The sequence below is a fragment of the Toxorhynchites rutilus genome, chromosome 1 (genome assembly GCF_029784135.1).
Source record: "Toxorhynchites rutilus septentrionalis strain SRP chromosome 1, ASM2978413v1, whole genome shotgun sequence".
Taxonomy (NCBI): domain Eukaryota; kingdom Metazoa; phylum Arthropoda; class Insecta; order Diptera; family Culicidae; genus Toxorhynchites; species Toxorhynchites rutilus.
In genome coordinates, this window is record NC_073744.1 from 157432 (window position 1) to 180445 (window position 23014).

A 23014-nucleotide genomic window follows, 5' to 3' on the forward strand; every position below is an offset into this window, starting at 1 on the left:
GTGTTTGGTGGCGCTGGAACTGTAACAGTAAAATACATTCAATTTAAATTTTTTATTTCAATTTTTATAAATTTTTAGATTTTTTAAATTTTTTTTAGTGCTTTAAACTAAATTCAGATATCTACTGTCAACAAATAGACCGTTTCAACCGTTTGAACCTAGCGGGAAACTTCCAGAATTAGCAAACAGAAGAGGTGTTGTGTTCCATCACAGGACAACGCGAGGCCACACAATTTCGGGAGCTTGTTTGGGCACCAAGCGATTACCACCTTTTTCTAGCATTGCAAAACTTCCTGGTTGATAAGCAATTGGGTTCAAGAAAGGATTAAAAAAATCCATTCGCTAGGGTTTTTCGCCAATAAGGACCAAGACTTCTATGAGAGAGGCATTATGAAGCTATCTTTATTGCAACAAATTTCACAACAAACGGTGCATATTTGACCTAAATCAGACAATCCGAAGCATATTAAGAAAAGTTTTTAATTTTACCCAAAAATAATTGATTACTTTTTCCCCAACCTAATATTGAAGCAATATCTGAATGATTGGCCAGGAGGAGGATAATTTTTGAGTTCACCAAGCTAGACAGCTACATTGTTCGAATAACATATACTGAAAAATTGATTATTTTCAAATGGATAAATGTTCATACTACAAGATTAAAATAACCAATCGGTTTGACTAACATGAATGTTCTGTTCGTTAAAGTCCTGAAGGTGCAGGTTTTTTTTTCTTCAAACTTGATCATAACCAGTTTCTTTGCAATGCTTCTTCTCTCGCATTTTGCTTTTAATTTCGAGCAACTTATGCCGTTCTGTTTAATAGCAGCCAAAGAATGACTACCAAAGGCAATGGCGTGCGATTTTAAATTAATTTTAAATTTGCCATTTTCCTTAGCTTCGTAATATTCCCTTTTCATCACCACCGCACTTCTCCGGCGAGCTATTCGTTTGCCTAAACGATTGCAACGATTTTTGTGTTGCGTGATAATTTCTTGATTTTGGTAGTGGTCAGAGCTTTTTTCTATACAGAATACGAAGCCGACAAGGACTTGCCCTGGGTCGAACATCGTAATGGAAGGGGATGCTGTTTTGAACTTATGGCATGTATATTTCGTGATTCACTTCGTAACATGAGGTTATATATAGCGTGAAAATGAACACAATTTCTAATGCCATGCAGCTCCACACGATTCTATTCTCATGTTATTGATATGCATAACATACATAGAAACAAATACAAATATATGATTTTTTACATATATACTCGTAGGATTTATGTTTTTTTTTTTCATCACATGTAGTGTAAAGGTGCAGCTCATCATTTTTGGATCTAATTTCTTGCGCGCACAGCGACTTTGAAATGCTTCGTTTCACCATATTACGCACTGTAACATCGTTGTTTTTTCCTACCTAAACCTTTAATGTGTGAATTTCTCCCCATTGCTTATAAAGACCACAATTGTGGCCAACCTAGAAATCATGCTAGAAATAAGAAAGGGACGGAGGGATCGAGTAAGCCCAGCGGGCATTCGAGAACTTCTGCAAAGAAATGCACGAGAGAAGCATCAAATAAAAGAAATATTAGGTTAAAGGTATCACTGTTGTGCAATACGTTTGATAAACGCTCTGGAGTCGGTGTTTGGACTTACATTAAATTTATTACCCTTCGCACAGAGTACCTGTTCGTTTCATCCCTGTTCACCCTTATGACATACGGTCGTATGTGTCGTGAAAAGGGTGCTTACTATGGTATTAATTTTTAAGCAAGGCAGAATCCATTGGAATCTTTTCACTGAACGATTCCTATACTCGAATAGCAATGTGAGACAGATATTGGAGAAAAATCGAAACGAATTCATCTTTGAATCAACGGTAAACATTTTGGGTAACTAAAATAGCTACATCTAATAGAGTAGATTTTTCTTTTTACATTATTTACATGATTGAACATTTGTATCAGATAATTTTTTTTCGCTCCTAAGCAAACATACTGAAATTATGGGCTTACTGTTTCTTGCAGTGGCTGCGAAGAACCACTACTTGACATCATATATGATTAAATTATTCAGTTCTTCAATTATCTGTTATCATGAATCTGTATATATGGTGGTGTGTTTACGTCGGTTATTTTGGACCCGCCGTTTCAGCAATGTTTTTCGGTAATTTGGAAAATTGTGCGTTGCTTCGATCAGGGATGTGTCACGAAGAGAAGCTGAATAATGTTAAATGGCCCTTGCATGCTTCATCATTAAAAGTAGCATGACAGGCTATCTGATGATTACCATGCAAGTCCGTTCATTTCATTTGAAAAATACCGAAAGTTGGATACCATATAATTAAAATTTTCTTTTTGATGTCTACAAGTTAAAGGATTTACACGAACACGTGGTTAATTTAAATTCATATATATATGTATGAAATTTCAATTACAATGAAAATATAAAAATGTTAAAATATCGGATGATCTCGGTGAGTGCACATTTATAGGATATATATGTTGAAAAGTGTTGTATGTTGTATCTTTCTGTATATTAGTTGAACATAAATACAATACACTTTCAATTTAGAATTGAAGTGAAATAGTAACATGCTGTTTAGCATACTTTACGATTCAACTGAATGTCATCATCGTGATGTAATACATAAATTCATCGCCTGATATCAATGTAGAATTATGAACAACATAAATAACGTAGCATCATTAATATTAACAATGATAATATCAGATTTTGTTGCAAATAATACACGACCGTACAGGTTCAATACAGATGCATAATTTTAGGTCACTGGCTTTGGCTGCTACTTTGCACAACAATCGCGATTTAAATCCACTCCTGACATGCACATTGGAGAGGAAGGAAGAAAGCATACTCTAAAATGTTATGTTAATTTAATCTTCGGAGTTTTCTCTTTTGTGTTATTCCACGAAAACGCACTATTGTCTGTTAGTATGATTGCGTGTATTACATAAACGCAAAAAACAAAACGTTTCTGTCCTCATGAATAATATCCATGTACGACATTGAGAGATTTTTCTATTAACTATATTGACAAATTCATCGGTAAAAAGATTTCAACACTTTGCCGTCCGCACGTTTCGTGAAATTTCATTTGCATGGTGCCGATATCGCTAATTCGGATTACTTGGCTTGTCGCCATTATCGGGAAATTATAAACTGTTAAGTTTCACTGATCTCATCGTTAGTTCTTATAAGTTATCAACCCTGTTCGCCTATTTTCATGAAATTTCGAAGAAACACATACGTAAATAAATCAAGCAGTGCGGTGAATAAATCAAGTAGGGCCACGATAGATGAAGCAGTACCAAATAATCACGATAATGTTGATACGAAGTAATACTCATAGATCGTAGAATGTTGGATGAACGGTTGTTTAGTTGATTTAGACTAAACAGATGGTTATTCAGTGTTCCCAGGTCATATGTTTTGTTCAGATGAATAAAAAACAGCAACAAAATGTATTTTAGTTCCAATTCCTATAGAAAATTGTCATAATATATACCTGGTACTAGCTGACCCGGCAAACATTGTTCTGCCATATATCTTGCGAATATGTTGGTTGTTAAATTAAAAATAATCAATTTAATAATAAAATGTGTTTGAATGTTTTAACTATCTATAAAATTCATCGAACCGTTAGAATAGAAGGAACGAAACGATTTGAACGGAAGTGTGTTTGATGTTGATGCTGCTGGAAATGACGATACGAATAGGTGCTTGCTGTTTTCAAGATGGACGGCTAAATCTATAACTGTTGGGCTTCGTTCATTAATTGGGAAACCAAAGATACGCCAGACAACTTCATTGGAGCAGATGTATCGGAGGATTTGATAGCGTATTCATTCGTCGTCGTCATCCAATAGATGAGTATACATTGGTATTCACATATATTCTCATTACAGTCATCTTGCTTCCTCTATTCACAGACTTGCAAATGTATTTATTGCTATTCGCCGAACTACAGAACTCAAAATTAATCGGGACATTGAATATTTTGCTCAGTTGAGGTGAGGATGGTACTACCCAACGATTTTCAATATCAATGTTTGCGTTGCTGATATTTGCGAATGATTGATCTCCATTATCAGTATTTCTTCGTTGAAATATTGTATAATGGATACGCTTGTGAAACTTAAGGAAAACGCTTTGTTCATTTTGGGCCATGGCCATGAACCATGTTTGTGGTAGCAATATAGAACAGTCACCCATATTTCGGAATCCAATACGTTTGAAAATCGATCGGATATCACGATTCGATCGAAATCGACTTTTGTATTCTAAAATCCGGTCTATTTAAATTTAATCTTTCTATGCAAATGTGGCAATCTTGCTTTGACGCAAAACAAACTTTAAAGCAATTCATCCGTTTTCGTAGAGTAATTTACTCTTTATGAGATAAGCAGACCAAAAAGCAGGTTTAATTAGTTAAAATTTGAATGAAAAATATTACTCGGTGTTATTTGAATATTTGGAAGACATAGTCCCGACTCTCAATCAAGTATTTTTCTAGAAATTTATTTGCATTTCCTTCAAAACATTCACCCAAAAATACATTATCTATTTCGCTTCACAGAAATGGAACACGAAGCTCACTGTCGTCTATTTCGAATTGCGTGGCAAAGTTGCTACATTGGCAAAATTCGATTGTATTTCAGTCAGACGGTTCACAGAATGTAAACTGGGATCCGTTCGCGTAATTTTGACTCGATATGATTTCAGAATATGGGTGACTAATTGATCAGTAGACGTATCTGGGATTCCCGAGCAAATTACTCTATCGAATTCCTCAGGGCATATTTTGTCGACTACTAAACTACCATACTGAAAACGTGTGTATGAGGTAACACTCGTTTTTGCGTTTCGTTTTGGTAACACTGGAAATAGCAAAGGCTGTGTCGGCGTAATGCTCATGATAGCATTGAGTAAGTGAATGTATTCTTCCATTGGATTGTGTCGTAAGAATCGCTGTCGTTCGCTCTCTATCTTCGCGTATTTGTCGACCATGAATTGTTTTCACAGCTTACGACAACGTAGAATGACGTTGTTCTGACCGCGTCGAATCTTCATACGACACACAAAAATTCATCGACCGCTCTGTTTCGTTTGTTTGGCTCCCTCTAACCGTATGCTCATAAATATTAATTCAATATGAGTAGTGATGTTCATAAAGAATAAAGTATCTGTAACAGGATCTCGTTGATTAATGTTTATGCAATATCCGTTTTGTACCGTCAAAATGATCGGGGTTTTTTTTCCTCAAAAAGTTTTCTTCTGACTTGCACTATGATTGCTCATATTTGAGAGCTTGTCACTCAAATATATTCAAGACGAGGTGCTTGACATAGAAATCTCAACTAAATTCTAATAAAAATGACGCAAAATACTACGTTGAGAAGGCGAACGTTAGGAGCGTTAGTGCCATTGAAGAAGAAGATGTAGATCATCGTATGAACGGTGTGTATTAGATACACTCTAGATTGAAGATTGTACTCGAAAAAAATGCAACACTTCCTTTTGTGTATAACTTTTTATTGCATTTGAAAAAAAAAATTGGGTAAAACTAGTTTAGAGTGTAATGTTTACATGTGCAAAATTTTCACTATCTGTCAAATGGTTATCGAGATGGCCTCCAAGCATGAAGCTTCGACAAAAAAAAAAATTGTGTGGAGTTGTGGTAAATCACGGCCAGTATCCCACAGGTGGTGTGACAGTTTGGAATCGACCATTCGACCCTGTCCAGTGTGGTAAATCGTTCAAGGAGATACAAACGACCCAGCGACAAGCTGGCAGCGGAAGTAAAGCGAAGACGACCGACCCCGTGAAGGTGAGAAAGGTGAGGTGAGGTGAGGTGAGATGATTTAATTCGGAACGTGGCCAAAAAGGTCAATGCTTCCGTCTGGTTCGTCCAGCAGACAACGAAGCGGGCCGATCAACAGAATACGGTGGCCGAATTCCGCGCCAGGAAGCTGTATCGCGAGTGGTTGGTGCAGTCGAAATGGATCGTAATGGACGACGAGACGTACATTAAATCAGATCCCGGCCTGTAGTTTTTCGTCGGCAAGTCCCGCCTGGATGATCCGAAGATGTCCCGGAAGAAGAAAGTCGATAAATTTGCCAAGAAGTACTTTGTGTGGCAGACGATCTGTGGATGCGGCAAATCAAGCAAATTGTACATAACGACCGGTACCATCAACTGCCAAATATATATGGAAGAATGCCTCCAGAAATACCTGCTGCCCTTCCTCCGGACCCACGAAGGTGACACTCTGTTTGTACACGAAACCGGTGATGGAAGGGTACGAAGCCAACGATGTTGTTTTTGTGTCGAAGGTGTGCCAAACTTGCCAGAACTTCGCCCAATACAAAAATTATGGGCGATCATGAAAGGAAAACAGAGAAGGTCTTCAAAAACGACCAGGATTTGAAGAAATAGGGGATGAAAGTGTGTAATATAGATGGCGCATGTGTTGTACAAGATTTGATGGGTACCGTTAAGTCCAAGGTGCGGGCATTTAGTTTACGAGAAGAGGTTGAATAAACCAACTTTGCAAAAACATAGCTAATTCGAGTACGGTCTTTATTGTTTCTTCTTCGAATAACAATTTCTTACGTCGCTCTGCAGTTGGCTACCATGAATCCAGCAATATCTTTAACAACATGCGATGAAGCAAGTTCGATTCAGCGGACGTGGCGCCATTTTTCTTTCAACAATTGATTAGTGTTGAACATAATTTTATGGGAGTTTCGATCCCGTTCCATTCGATTATCGCGATGTTTTCTGAAAAGTTCTTCTGAGTTACACGGGTACACGCGCGTACTCTTGAGCATTGAAATACAATTAACATACGTAGAGAAAACGACTTTGAGTAGTCCGAACTCCCATAGAAACGTAAGCCCATTTAGTAAGAGGAAAACAAAGAGGTAGTCGATTTTTATCAATATTGTGTGAATAAAAAAAACAAAAAAAGATTAGGAGAACGAAAAATGATAAAATTGCAGATGATGAGGTTAAAAGTTGCTTGTTTTTTCGAATGGAAAAATTAAGAAATTTCCCTTTCGGAAAGAATTAATCCTTGTTCTCTTAAGTTCTAAAATCATCTCTGTTCGAACCACAAAATCTATTGTCATACCAAGCCAAAGCAATTTTTTTCTGAATAAATACACTTGATTCAAACTTCTGTTTGTTTCAGACTCTATGTCCTTCGTGTCTTTACGCCAACGGGAAACCACAACTATTATTTCAATAACTTCTATGTCGATAAAATGTTCTGAAATATTTTAACTGAAAATATTTCACGCATATTTTTATTGTTTTTTTTTTATTTTACGCAGTTCATTTCTTTTTCTCGCCATCAAAAGTTGAGAAGAAAATTTTTGAATTTCGAATTTCGTTTGAATTTTTGAATTTGTATGTCCCCTTCTGAGTGTACTCGTGGCCGAGTGGTTCGCGTCTCACACTATCATGCCGGGGGATTTTTCATCAAAGAAATTTCCTTCGACTTGCACTGTGGTCACGCGTATTCTAGAGCTTGCTCCACGGAATACATTCAAGGCGTGTTATTTGGCTTAAGGAATCTCAACTGAGTATTAATAAATGACGCTAGTTAATGCATACGTTGAGACGGCAAAAGCTCCACAGGGAACGTTAACGCCATTCAAGAAGATGTCCCCAAAAATACAATTCAAACATTTATTCAATATGAATCGCCTTCGGAATTTGCAGAAACTATTCGTAATGTACAACGAATGTTACTGAATACAGTCCATATGTTTTATTTCTGTTCATTTTTTCCACACTTGTTGCCGAACATTATTCACAGAGGAAGGAAAATCTTGACGGGCAGTGATTTTCTCTAACATAAAACGGAAAACGTTCAAATCACCTATATACCGAAATCAACATGTAGCGTTTTGAAAACTGAATATTCTGTACCTAACTGAAATGAAGCATTCCCGCTGGTTCTACAGAACAAAAGTTATCTTCAAGGCCTCTTGCGGATAGCGATTGTTTATCCGATTCCATATTTTTGTTTGTTTTTTCATCAATTTTCACTTCAATGCTCAAATCGTTCATAGCGATTCGATATGTTAGGTAGTTCCTCTTCCTCACATCACTTTCAGCATGAGGCAGCTTGCACCAATTCCTTCACTATGTAGCTGAGTAAAACGAAAAGGCATGTGCTACTGACAGTAGGTGTGAAGTGATTAGATGATTAATTTATTGTTTGTTATGCACGCGCTTGATTGAAATATATCTTGTTTGAAGAATTAAGAACGTTTATCTGTTCACCTAAACAGACTTTCTGCAACCGGTTGTTTGGATTTGGTATGAAATACTTACAATGTTTTGGGGCATTTTGAAAGTTTTTGTGCTTGCTAAAAATAATAACCATGTGAAACCAAACGAACACCAGCAGTGCAAGCAAATACAAAGGACCGGAAAAGATGCTTAGCGGCTCTTAACTTGGTTTGATGTAACCTAATTGCAAATAAGTCCGGGGAGGATTTTGTACAATTGAGATGTTACTTACTTTGGCCAATATGCACACGTTTCATCCATGGGTAAATTTGAGGTGGGGGTCCTCCTTTCTTTCCACCACTGCCTCCTCCTTGTGAACTGCCTCCTTCAGTGCCGCTATCATCGTCACTGGCATCCGATTCATCGCCATCTGGACTCCCCAGGGGTAAATTCACTTGATTCACCGGATTGCGGTTGCTAATATTAGTACTGTTGTTATTTGTGTTGCTAGAAGCAACTGATACTGCTGCACTGCCTGATTTCATTGATCGCGACACGTTTTCTACCAGAGAGTTTGGTGATAGTTTTGGAGATATATCCGGTCGGCTACTACTACCTGCTCCACCACTATTGGTACTCGCAGTACTTAGGTCTTGAGGACTCGTGGTACTATTATTATTGCTACTATTATTACCTACGTTTGTACCTGTACTAGCGCCGTCGCTAGCATATTTACAACTTTGAGAACTGAGGCCGGATTGCTGTTGCTGCTGCTGCTGGTTTAGCAAAAACTTTTGTGGTTGTAGCTGTGTATAATCTACCATTTCATTTGACTGATGTCCAGTGCTGCTACTATTACTGTTCACATTTCCAGCTCCTGCTGTCAAAGGATTATATGATTGTGAGTTGGAATAGTGAGCCTGGTGAGGCGTACCAGGATACAAATTTGGGGTATATGCGGATGGTGGAAAATAACCATCACTTTGTCCTCCGCTACTGGCTCCCTGAGCACTGTTAGGATTTTGCGAATTATTAGGGTAACATGACGCAAGTGAGTTCACAAACTGATAGGAAGACATCACAAAATTGTTGGCATCCATTTCTGAGCGTTGATATATAACACCATCCACCTGAAAATATAATAATTACAATTATTTGTTGTGAATGTGTCAAGAAACCGTAACAGTAACAAATAAAACGTATGTATTTAATCATATTTGATGTATTTCAACGATTGTCGTCTTCTTTTTTCATATACAGTAAGGATGACCCTAATGCATGAGTCTATCAAACAAAATACGTTTCCAGTTTCAAAACTTGTGGTTGAGTTGTATGTTTCGGGAAGAATCGTATGCCAACCTTATTATAAAAGCAAAATCAAAGTGTATCTCTGTGCTTACCTACCCGTACCGTCAATAATGGGCAACTGATGTATTCGTTTCTGCCCGATTTCAATCGCGAATGGCTTTTTTATACCGAATAAATAAATAAGCCATTCGCGATTTGAAATCACAGTCGCAATCTAGCTAGTGAGTAGACAACATTTATTGCCTCGATATGGAAAAAAAATTGAAAACAGCAGTGCAATTTTGTTCGGTGGAACCACCGAGTCGATTTCCATACCGTTGCATCACGTAGCTGTTCAACGACAAAGCAGGTGCCTGCAGCAAAAAAGTCCAACATCATAAAACGAAATAAACGTAAAATAATTCGGTCAAAGTACAAAATCATTGCCGGGACGATGTTTGCGGTCGATGTGTACCGGAATGGGGATTTGAAGGTGTCACATTGTTTTTTTTAAGCATTTTCATGCCGATTACTGTATTGGATTAGAGCGATCTGATTGATAGTGTCGCCGATAACGGCTCATTCAGTGATGTGACGCTTAGTGAATAAACGAGAGCGAGGGATTTTGATGGGATTGATGTCCGTATTACGGCGTTGAATGTGAGAGAATTGAATGATCTTTTCTCAATCATTTGCATTTCAGTTGCCTTGGAGGAATCTTTTTTTTCAGTTATCAAACGAGAAAATTTATTTAGATACAATGTACCTTTTAAGAAAGTATGCTGAGGATCGATCTCTCATCAAGAGGAACATTGGAGCAAAATTGTTGATAGTTTGTGGTGGATATCTGAGTGGGAAGAAGAACATCTGGTGCGAGTTGGCAGCGCAGTTCAATCGCAAAGTGTGGAGAACCAATTCGGTTCAGATTTTCTGTCGCCGTTCTGTAAAAGGTACATTATAATATAATTGGAAAATGGGAAATGGATTTTGATAACGTGAGAGATGTAATGTTGCTAAAAGATACTGGACTACTTGGATATCCAATATTTTCAGTGTTTCAGTGTCGCTCTGGACAGCGAGCAACACATAAAAATGCTTAGAGCTATTTTTAAAATTTGCTGATTGGATTTCTATTACTTTGCGAATCTTTCACCCCCCTCAGTGCAAGCATGTATTCATCGGCTCTCGTCAGATGTTTGTACTAAAACGTGCTTTTTTTAATTTCTAATATTTTCGCTGAAAAGGCAAATGCGCAACAGTAATATGCGGAAAATTTGTGAAGTTTGATAAATCTTTGAAATATTTCAGCAAAATGTTAATTAAAAATATATGTGCGATGGCAACTTCAAAGACTGGATTGGCGCAAAACAAAGCGATGTTGTGTGTATAATGAGATGGGAAGGGAGATGAGGCGATTGAAAAACGACCACAATAGGTTAACAGAAAAGTTGTTGCCTGCCATCATGACAACGCGAGACCACAAACATCTTTGATGACGCGCCAAAAATTGAGGTAGCTTGGTTGGGAAGTTTTTATGCATCCACCGCACAGTTCGGACCATGTACCTTTTGACCACCATTTGTTTGGAATTCTACAGAACTCTCTTCTGATTGTTTTTCACCTTGCCCTTATATTTTTGAAAATATTTACATCCCGCTTGAAATTTAATATTATTAGAAAATAATATAATATTAGTATAATAATAAGTATAATAGAAAAGAATGATCTAAATGAAAATTCCATCGATTTCCATTATCACTCTCTAAAATGATAATTGTCTGGTTCGGTTATCACCTAGTGCAAGGCTTTTCAGACCTTTTTACCGGTGGAGCACTTTTTAAAGCCAATATATTTGAGCACCTGTAGTACTGGATAATTATTTCACTAAACTTTGACGGTATGTGACGGTACATTCCTATGATGAAATATGAACACTTTCAAGATTTTTCTTTTCAAAGTGAGTTTACCAGTTGCCAAAGTTTTTCCTGGAGCACAAAGTGTTTCTCGGAGCACCATTTGAAAACCCCTGACTCTATATGACTCACGAAGGACGATAGTGTCTACATTATTGAAAATTGAACTAGATATGCTGGGATAATCTTAAAGTAAACGTATCAATGAATAAAGCAATAATTGGTATGGTTGCTTGTTCCAATGTGCCATATATTCGATCGGATGATAAAATATGTGCTAATGTACAACGACAGCAGCTGGTCATTTGGTTTATGATTATGCTCACAACTCGCATATCATACAACGCCTTTAAATTTCGAGTATAAAAATGAAACGAAGAAACAGAGCAAAACTGATAATATTTTCCATCATTTCACGAAGTTACCATGCAAGTAGTAAGAACATGAAAAAACCTGCAATTTTGAGCCAATGAACAATTTAACCCTTAGGGGATGCACAACGAAACAGCGACGCGAAGACGCCTCTTATCTTTCGTTTCTGGAAACGCGGTCAGTTTTATCTGTTTTATTTTTTTAAGGAAGCAAATTTGTGAGAAGGCGAACCAAGAAAATAATAACCCTATACAGACATAAGTGTTTGTGTAAATGCAGTGATCGAAATAAACCGAAAATTTATGCTGGCGGCCTCGACCATACTCAGAGAGTGATTTCATTACGGTTTTTAAAGAAGAACTGCTTTTGTGAAAGTATAATATAATATATTCATAATTAGACGAAAGATCAGAATTTTTGCCATATTTGAAAACTTCTATGTTGGTTGATTTATTTGATGAGAATTTCATTTGAATTCATGGCATTCAAATAAAATTAAAGTTCATATAATATTTTTTTTAAATAACTATTTAAATATTGTTGATTTAGAATTCCATGTCAAATAATACGTATTGGTTATATTATAAGTGGTAAGTTCCAAGAATGCGAGTACCAACGCAAGTCGAAACAATTTTCTTCAAATTCTTCGGTCTCAAAGAAAATAAACTATCCCTTCTATTACGATATGGCTGACGCAAACAATTCGGCTACGGGAATCATAATTTGTTTCGTTTACAATGTGTTTCAATTTGTCAAAGTTAAAACCTTATAGGTGGATGAGTCTGCAACAAGAATACTGTGTAGCAAATTCTTCATTTATTTCATTGCTCTATGAGATTTTTTTTATTGATTAATCGCCGATACGTTATTTATTTAACGGTGTTTCTCAATACTGTTCGAAGAGAATTCAAAGGAAAAGAACAAAACAAAACAAACCACACTGGTCAATGATCCATGTTCCGGAGGGCAAATTCAGACATTTTCGGTGTTGGTGAAGGTTCTCCAGTATTTCTGTTCACTTCCATTTTTTTTATGTGCGTTTGAATAATTCTAGAAAGTTATTTCAATAACTACTGACAATTTCTGATATTATGATCTGCATAATCAAATATGAAATAATCATCGGTTATTCCTTTAAAAAAAATCAAACAAACTCTTATCAACGTAGCATTACTTGCGTCATTTTTATTAGTAGTACTTGGTTGAGATTTCTATGCCGAATAACACGCCTTGCATGCACTCTGAAGTGGCAAGCTTTAGAACACGCGTGCAAGCCGGAAGAATTTTCTTTGACGAAAAATTCCCCGGCTAGAACAGGAATTGAACCCGAACCCCCGGCATGATAGTGTGGAACTCTAACCACTCGGGCACGGAAGCACACTAAAAAAATGAGTGCCCTATGGGGACCCGATTTCAATATTTGTTGTGGCTTACAAATATATCAGCCTCGATAGGTGTTAACACTTTTTTTTATCCCATTTATTTATTTAAGGCTCATTAGCATTTTAGCTGTAACAGAGCCGAATTTTAATCGTGTACATGTCACATGGTTATCATATCTATAATTAGCACATTACACAGTTGCCATTCGCCAGTATTTCTTCTATACCATTTACATATGGTACATTCACACAGTAGCCATTTAGGCGTAAGAGTATTCTTTCTGTTCTTCCATTATCCAGTTGGACCACCGGACAGCGGAGACAGTTGATTGATCATTGTTGAGTTATTTATAGAACAGCAGCCCGATGTGTCTTGCAGAGCAGAGCAGTTGTATGGATGAATCGATCTTATTTCGACCGTGGATCGATCTCCATCGCTGATGATTGTTGCGTGGACGTAGCTATTCTGTAACAACACAAAGATGGTCAATGAGGGCCCTGAGTTTTGAACTCACGATCGATCGCTTACTAAGCGAACGCGCAACCAATGTGGCTACGGAGACCCCCTTGTTAACACTTTGACGTCCGCACGTTTTGTAAAAATATGTTCGCTTGGCGCCGGCAGCGCTAATTCGGATTACTTGGCTTGTCGCCACCCGTTCTTGACGGGAAATTATAAATTGTTGAGTTCTACTAATCTCATCGTTAGTGTTCGTAAGTTCTCAACATTGTTCCCCTACTTTCATGAAATTTCGAAGATTTACGTATGTATGTAAATATTACAAACCTGTCCATATTCCACCTACTATATGTCCATACGGGTAATCACCGAAAAAATGTTCTAGTTTTCGTTCTGTTTTAATTTTAGTAAAAATATTCGGCCGATTAATTCCAAAAACAGTATATTGAAATGCAAGAAACTACATTTTAGGTCGGAAAAACATGAGTTTCGAACGATATAATTTAAGATCTTCTTAATAAGTCCGTTTCTCCCCACATTTCCTACTTATAAAAACATAGAACTTGTTGCCGTGTGTATGTTATTGTTACCTGAACAAAACCCCATTAGAATGCAAACGTCGCAGTCAGCCGCTAGTTTTCGTACGTAACCACTGTGGTGTCGCCGGACGCCAAAGTGTTAAGTCCAGTTAGTAGTGTGAGGAATAAGAAACATCAAGAGGAAACGGCACAATGGAAGGGATGCTCGATTACTAAAATCGAACAGGGATTAAACAGGAACGCTAGAATTTTTGAGGAAGCCGCGTAATCTTGGTCTAGGACTTATGAGTTCTTTTTTGCTTTGCCTTCTAGATTGATAATCAGTTGAAATCTTACATTAGAAGGAATTATACTTAATCTGACAACATCCACGATATTTTAGCTTTTTCACCATAAGCGCGTAAATGTCATCAGAGAAGCCTACATGTGTTTAAATCTCATTACATTTAGACACTTGTTACAAAGCACTGTGTGAAACTGGAGGTCAAACGCAAAACAGAAGAAATTTCTTTGATGCAAAATTCACCTACCAGAACGAGAATCGAACTCTAACCCCCGGCATGATAATGTGTGACGCTAACCACTAGGCTACGAGAGCACTTAGTTTTTTATCCCATCTGTTTATTTTCTTGGGCTTATTTAGTAATTTAGCTGTAACAGAGCGGAATTTATTTGTGTACATTTTTATCTCAGGATAATTTTGTTGTATGTTACACAATAGCCATTTACGGCGTAAGAGTAATCCTATCTTATCGATACACATTTTAATCTATTACACAGTAGCCATTTAGCCGTAAGAGTATTCCTGTCGATACACACGTCGCCTTTTTTCGGCCTAAGAATATTCATATTGTTCGAATGTTCACAGTAGGACCATACACAGCGGGACTGTTGATATGATGCTTCCATTGTTGTTTTATTAATAATACCAATTACCGATACGGCAGACCGCAACGTGAGCGGTAAGGGACTGGGATTACCGTCACATGATAATTGTTGCGTGGACGTAGTAGCTAGAAGATGGTCAGTTGAGGGCCCTGAGTTATGAGCTCATGATCGTTCGCTTAGTAGCGGACACGCAACCAACTAGACAACGAAGATCCCCAGAGCACCTTATTGTAAAATATGAGTCAACCTGAATGTTTAGTGATCTTAAATCTGTCATTAGAATGGATCGAAGTACGCGTCGTAGTGGAACGATCGACAGTAGCGTTTCAGGGTAAAACTGAGACCCTTGGACGCAGATATTGCCCAAAAATATAATCCAGCCGAACTGCTGTCCGGACAATTCGTTGCGAGAAGGTTTTCTTCGTGCCATCAAATAACAAAATCGGATGGTGGAGCAGAATCTAGTGGCTAAAAGACACGTAGGGTAACACTGGGTGAGTTGGACATACGGGGTGATTTGGACCAACCTTGGACTCAACTTGGATTTTTTACAATGTCATCTCCTTTTATTGTTGAACCGTGTGTACCTAACGTAAAAAAAACTTTGGTAAAATTCGACAGGTGGAACGAAACGGTAGCATGAACACAGCATAATAAGCAAGTTGAAACTCATTTTCGTTGTGAACGAAAGCCCGAGATTTTGTTATAAACGGGATATACTCGTAATGTACAAGTAAGAGAACCTGAAAAAGCGCATTTTGCATGCAAGAAATCCCTACGAACTGTGGCAACGTTGTAGATTGAATCGAGAACGCCCTCAACCCACTTCATTGCCATCAATTTTGTCCAACGAAGAAATATAGGATGGTGGTCTCAAGAAAGTTTTCTGTGGCAGGATGACTCGGGATGCAGCACTTGGAAAATGGATGGAAAATGGGTTATCCGAAATATAATCTGGAATATTCGAGGAAAGGTTTACAATTTCGTCGAAAAGACCTATTGCAAGATCCATACAAAAAAAATTCTAAAAAATTGTCCGCTACTGATTTAAATTTTGCAAGATGGTTCAAACCTTTTCAATTATGTACATTTAGTACATTATAAATGGAACTATATATTCATATTGCACACATATTGCCCTCAGTTTTGTTCGGTTTTCCCAATACGCTATGCAAATTATGTTAATTACACATCATGACTGAATCGAAAAGCTTACGCTAAGGGAGCATCCAGTGGTAGGGCTCGTTTATATCCACAGATATCAACATAGGTACAGTTGAGAGATATAATGTATTCCAGAATGACTGAGTTTATTTTTGTAACTTTTCCATCAAATAGTAGCCAGGATATCTTTATCTTAGTATTGTGGATATGATGGACATTGCCTTATTATATCTCGCGATAACCTTTCAACAATTCCATAAGTTTTGTAATGTATAAGTAAAACATTACACAGTATATGGTGAAAATGTGTAACTAATTTTTACTTTATATTCTCCAGTAATCTAGTTTTTATTTTACATTTAGGTCTAAGATTAATAAATAGTATTAATATATTTACACACACATTAATCCGCTTAAGATGTCAAGCTGTTCAATATACTTGCATTTTAGATATTATCCGGTTAATTTCACATTAAAATTTTTAGAAGTATTGTATACAACATAAAAGTTGACGACAGAATTAAGAAATCTGTTTAATAACTATCCACGTGTACTGTTATTATTTTTCATCATCAGATTTTTTTTTGCATTATATGCAACCTGTTCACTAAAGACATTTGTAACACTATTCAGTATTTACTTTTTCGATGAATGTAAAAGAAGGCAAATTAATTGTACTTAACTACAAATCCAAAGTACTCACTTTTGATCAATTACAGCGGTGAACACAGTTTTACCAATAGCTTGCTTGTGTGAAATAATGTCTGCCCGTCGAAACTTTGTTTATTTCGAATCTTCTAGATAAAAAAAAATCTTAGTTTTATATCACTTCTATTCTCACTGATCCATATGATGTTTCATCTTTTTTTTATCTCAGATACATTATTTCACTTTGTACACAAATATTTGATTGCTTTGAGGCTGATATTTATTCTCCATCACAGCATTACACTTCAGTATGAAAGTTTTACACTTTAACTGCAGATTGTGTATCCATCGCACAATCAGATCTTATGTGGCCTTCCATTTGTGATAGAATGGTTTAATTTCACTATCAATTCACAATGCGTACGAAAACAACGACCGCATCCGAAAGCATGGAAATCACTTGAATCCGTGCGTATGAATTACGGAAAAAAATATACGTGTTTTAAGCGCCAGTGTTTGAGTTTGACTAACTACTCTATGGAATTTGTTATTTCATCCAACATCATGTGGAGTAAAAATATCACTACTCTCGACGGCCGCAAGTCGTCGTTTGTGTGCGCGTCGTGCATGCTTTCCGCTGTTTCGTGCCGTAGAAATTTTACCACACATCGAAATGCGGTTCCTGTACACATGTCCGCGCACACATACAAACCACCTCGATCATCGATTCTCAGAATTACCACAAACATCAACAGCCGCTTATTGTAAATCGAGAAAAAGTGTCGGGACCCTCGCATACACGAGGCGATAGGGTTCCAATGGTTTTCTGTCCTCTTTTTTCGCATTCCACAGAAACAGTTTGTATTATACTTGTATACTTTCCTTTGATGGAATATTTTAGATGGAACACTTGTGCGCTCGACGGACTTCAAGACTTTTCCAAACAGTTGTTTCGTCGATTTCGTCGGCACTTTTCGTTTTTCATTCATAGTCTTTCCGTTTGTGGTTGTGTAAGGATATCTACCAGCAAGAGCGAAACAAACGAGACTGATTTATGAAAGCAACAAAGACAGCGTGATTAGAAGAAGGCAGCAAGAGTCAAAAAACCACGCCTATCATGCTTTATTTGTGAACGCGAGAAAAGGATGCCCGAAATACGGTTGGGTGTGTGTGAGCCAATGAGTCTTGTTTACAACCTGTAACCAAATCATAAATTATTGTATGGATAGCATTGATGACATAAACTGTTCGAAAGACTGTAATCTACATCATAATATGATTAGTTATGTGTTATTCTGGGCTATTGGTGATGTAAAAACTTTATGATGTCTTGAGAATCAAGGAATTACTCTACGGCACGGCGAAACTAAATGTGAATAACTGTTTTAAGGACCCTTGTGTGAATTATGCTGTTGGGATATTTGTGGTTCTTAAAACTACTTTGAAATATTGTCGATTTAGATTGTCTGCAATTACATAGTCTTAGTATATGTTCTATGGAATACATGCTATAGTTAAAGATAAAATATAAAAATAAATATCGTAGTTGATTTTATAACTCTTATGATACAATAGATTTTGATATAGCCAATTCACCTCAGCACCAAAATATATATGTTTTTATATGTTTTGAACTATCTATATAAACATACAATAGATTTGACATTGACATGGCAAGTTATTTTATATTTATCATTACAATATTTATGGTTTTCACTTGAAATTTGCATCGTACTGTAATATACATTTCGAAAGGAAAGTTATTATTCATGATCATATTTAAAACACACGATTAAACATTTATTTCTTGACTCTTACTCTGGTAGGATACAACCTTCAACGTGAGAGATGATTCAATAAGAGGCATTTAATACGCTGGGACACGGAAAATTCATTATTAGCACACAGTTCAAATGTAGATGACATTATATGATCTATTTACTTTTGAAATCACCAGTTTCAACCACAAAACGAGCTTTATGAACGCAACGAAAACTCACCGTTTTTCAAGAAGATCGTGATGGATGATGAAAAATAAGTTATTTATAAGAATGTTGAGCGAAGAATGTCTTGTGATGAGGGATTGGAAAGGAATTCGGTATTATGAGCTTCTACAAAGCAACCATTGGAGAAACTTCAACAAGTACTGCTTGCAACTGTAAGTATTCATGGCAGCCCTCCGGAAATAAAAGTTCGGCATTAGCTTTCCCGGACAATTCAATAGAAGATTATTTAATTGAACTACACAGAACTTGAAGCATGAAACAAACGTTTTAGAAAAACATCGAAACTGTGAAAGATGAAAAAATATTATCATTCTAAAATAAAAAAAAAATCAAAACTGATTGTTGACCTCTAAACTAATGAAGTTGTAAAATTGAATGCAATAAATGGAAAGATGTTGTGAAAAAAAAAATACGTGAGTTGGAATCTTCTGATAACAATTTATGAGTTATCGAAAATCATTAGATTTGATTCGTTCTTAATACCCGGATATTTTGTTTTGGTGCAACATTTGCAGCTTATCATTTTAATTATTATTTTGTGACCGTGTATTGTTGTAGATTCCCAATAGCCTTTCAATGTAACAGCAAAACCTTTTCTATTAAATATTCACGTGTGAATTTTCAAAACAGTATTCAAAATATTTTTTTTATATTATGAACAAAAAGTGTTCCCCATTTATTGATGGTGAAGATATTTTTCTCTTTCACGCGCTTACAGCGATATGTATAACACCGATAATAGAAACGCATGCGCAAAAAATCAATAATAACAAGTGGGCGTTGATATCAAAACTGTTGAAAGGATTCTGCACGTGGAGATATTTGTTTAGAGAATGTTTCTCGTTTCTTCGAATATTTTAGCCTCAAAAATTTTAGAAATCCTTTCCAGAAATCAGCCACAAACATCAACCTGACTTGGTTTCACATGAAGACAATGAATTGACCTTGCAAAAAGTAGGCAATTTCGGCATTCATCAATTAGGAAAAGTAGTTCAGTGCTTGGTGATGGAACATAGTCTTCCCTGTGGAGGTACCTGCTACGAAAGGCTTGGCATGAAAATCACTAATATCCGAAGATCGATTGGTTCGACTTCAAATTGGCATATGCAAAAGTATTCCTGCTGGTTTTTAATTACGGTTGCCGAAAAGGTTTGAGCAAATCATTGACAATTATACTTTTTCTCCATTGTCACCTGCAATGAAGCTTAAGGAAATTATCATGCGAGATGTGAGTTCTGCGTACGGATATGTATTTAATTCTGAAATGACTATTCATTGTGTCTATGAAGCATATTGTTTCATTTTATTCTAGGAGCCGTGCTATGAAAGACGGGTAAACATTTGTAAAAGAGCAAAGCTGGTTATGCAATCAATATATAGAGTTGAAGATACGTTGAATAAACTAATAACATCACTATAATTTACAATTCTACATGAAACGATATTTCTATATATTAGGCTGTCAAAAAAGTCCTGCGGTATTTTTTTTTGGAATTTTCATTAGTTCATAAAATTAGTTACAATCATCTGTTTTAAGTCAAATATGCGCCGTTTTGTTCGATGACTTGTTCCCAACGAGATGCCAACTTCATAATACCCCTGTTATAGAAGCTCGCTTCCTTATTGGCAAAAAACTCGGATAGCCAATTTTCACAGGCCTTTTTTGTGGCTAACTTCTGACTACCTAGCTCGTTCGCCATGGACAAAAACAGGTGGTAGTCACTTGGTGCAAGGTCCGGACTATACGGCGGATGCAAAAGAACCTCCCATCCGTGCTCCCGGAGCTTCTGGCGCGTCACCAAAGAAGTGTGTGGCCTGGCGTTGTCCTGATGGAAGACAATGCGGCCTCTGTTTATCAAAGAAGGCCTCTTCTTCATGAGTGCTACCTTCAATCGGTCCAGTTGTTGGCAGTACAGGTCCGAATTGAGCGTTTGGCCATAGGGAAGCAGCGCATAATAGATTATTCCTTGACAATCCCACCAAACACACAGCAGAACCTTCCTGGCCATTAATGAGGGCTTGGCCACCGTCTGAGCCGCTTCAGCGGGCTTCGACCACGACCGTTTGCGCTTCACGTTGTCGTAAGTGACCCACTTTTCATCGCCAGTCACCATTCGCTTCAGAAACGGGTCGATTTTGTTGCGATTCAGCAGCGATTCACATGCGTCGATACGGTCAAAGATGTTTTTTTGCGTCAACGTGTGTGGCACCCATACATCGAGCTTCTTTGTGAATCCAAGCTTCTTCAAATGGTTAATAACGGTTTGATGACTTATCCCCAGCTCTTGGCCGATGCTACGGCTGCTACTATGCCGGTCTTTCTCGGCTAATTCAGCGATTTTGTCGCAATTTTCGACGACAGGCCTTCCGGAGCGTGGCGCATCTTCGACGTCCTCTACACCAAAACGAAAACGTTGAAACCATCGTTGTGCGGTGGAAATGGAAACTGTATCGGGTCCATAAACTGCACAAATTTTATTGGCAGCTTGAGATGCATTTTTGCCTTTTTTTTTATCCCATTTATTTATTTATAAGGCTCATAGCATTTTAGCTGTAACAGAGCCGGGTTTAATCGTGTACATGTACATATGTTTATGTTTCTATAAATTGTAAATTACACAGTAGTTAGTAGTAGCCATTTAGGCGTTAAGTTTTCTGTTCCATTACATTATGGTAAATTACACAGTAGTAGCCTTTTTTAGGCGTTAGGGTATTCTTTCTGTTCTTCCATTGTTCAGCAGACCGGACAGCGGAGACAGTTGATATTGATCATTGTTGGGTTATTTATAGAACAGCAGCCCGATGTTTCTTGCAGAGCAGAGCAGTTGTATGGATAAATCGATCTTTGTTCCACCGTGGATCGATTTCCATCGCTGATGATGGTTGCGTGGACGTAGTTATTCTATAACAACACAAAGATGGTCAATTGAGGGTCCTGAGTTTGAACTCACGATCGATCGCTTGGTAAGCGAACGCGTAACCAAGTGGCTACGAAGACCCCCTCATTTTTGCCTTTGTCATAGTAGTACTGTAAAATATGTCGAATTTTCTCTTTATTTTGCTCCATATTTGCGACACTATAACTCACGAACGACTTAACCAAACAAAACACTGTCAAGGACTATATTAAATACCTTTCCAACAAGCTACAGTATGACTCGATACAATGAATACAACTAGAACTACGCGCTTACAACGACACCTCGCGGAAATACCGCAGGACTTTTTTGACAGCCCAATATTTTTTTAAATTTGTAATGCGTGAAAATACAGGTCGGACTCGATTGTATATGATTGGATCATATGAAATTTTAGACTCGATTATACACAGTTAAAAACAACCATTTTTTTATATTTCAAATATAACTCATTTCAAGTGAAAAGAAATATTTCAACGTTAAAGTGAAAAGTAATTAGTTTTTGTAGACTCTGGTTTAGATTCACCAGGAATTGTTTAAAATAATATTGCAGTGAAACTAAAAAAGATAGAAGTTGGGTGTCAAAGAACGAATTGTAGAGCGGTTAGAGAGTGAGAGACTTGGCTGATAGAAACATTCAAGTTTGTTATGTATTTTTTTCGAATAAAATTGACAATAACACCTTAAAAATCACTACCTTTAAAATTGTTCGCTGTTACTTAAATGTTACTTAAATCTACTAATTGAATGTTTTACATCTGCATCCTGTATAAAATTTCCTCATCTTTGAAATGGAAGCAACAGAATTGTCCTACGTAGCGCATTTTTTTTAATTAGAACCAGTTTCAGGCAAACAGAGCCCGAAACAGAGAAAAAGTTCAATAACTCTTCCATTGTTGAAATTCGAACATATGCGTAAAAATATTTTTCATCAAATATGATCTATCACCTCCTGAAAAAAATCGGATTTTTCAAATGAGAAAGGTATGCTATGACTTTAATGGGATGAATCAAAAAATAAGTCGACCCCTAGGGACCGACGGTGGGCTTAATGTGTTAAGGACCAATATTATGATGTTTTCAATCATCCGTTACGAATTTTGTTTCCCGTTCAACGTTAAAATTACGTTGTTCCCACGTAATTTTAGAGTTATTACTTGATAATTGTAAAAAGCA

At 36.9% G+C, this 23014-nt stretch overlaps 1 protein-coding gene across 1 annotated transcript in view; it reads right to left on the reverse strand.

Moving 5' to 3' along the window:
* The window catches only part of LOC129761167 (homeotic protein deformed-like), an 82552-nt gene extending 65041 nt beyond the window's left edge, over positions 1–17511 (reverse strand). The window contains exons 1-2 of the mRNA XM_055758881.1: positions 16970–17511; positions 8554–9391 (exon numbers count right to left, since the gene is read on the reverse strand). Coding sequence (XP_055614856.1) covers positions 8554–9361 — 808 coding nt within the window. The 5' untranslated portion in view covers positions 9362–9391; positions 16970–17511. The remainder of the gene's footprint in view (positions 1–8553; positions 9392–16969) is intronic.
* Positions 17512–23014: the final 5503 nt, after the last annotated feature.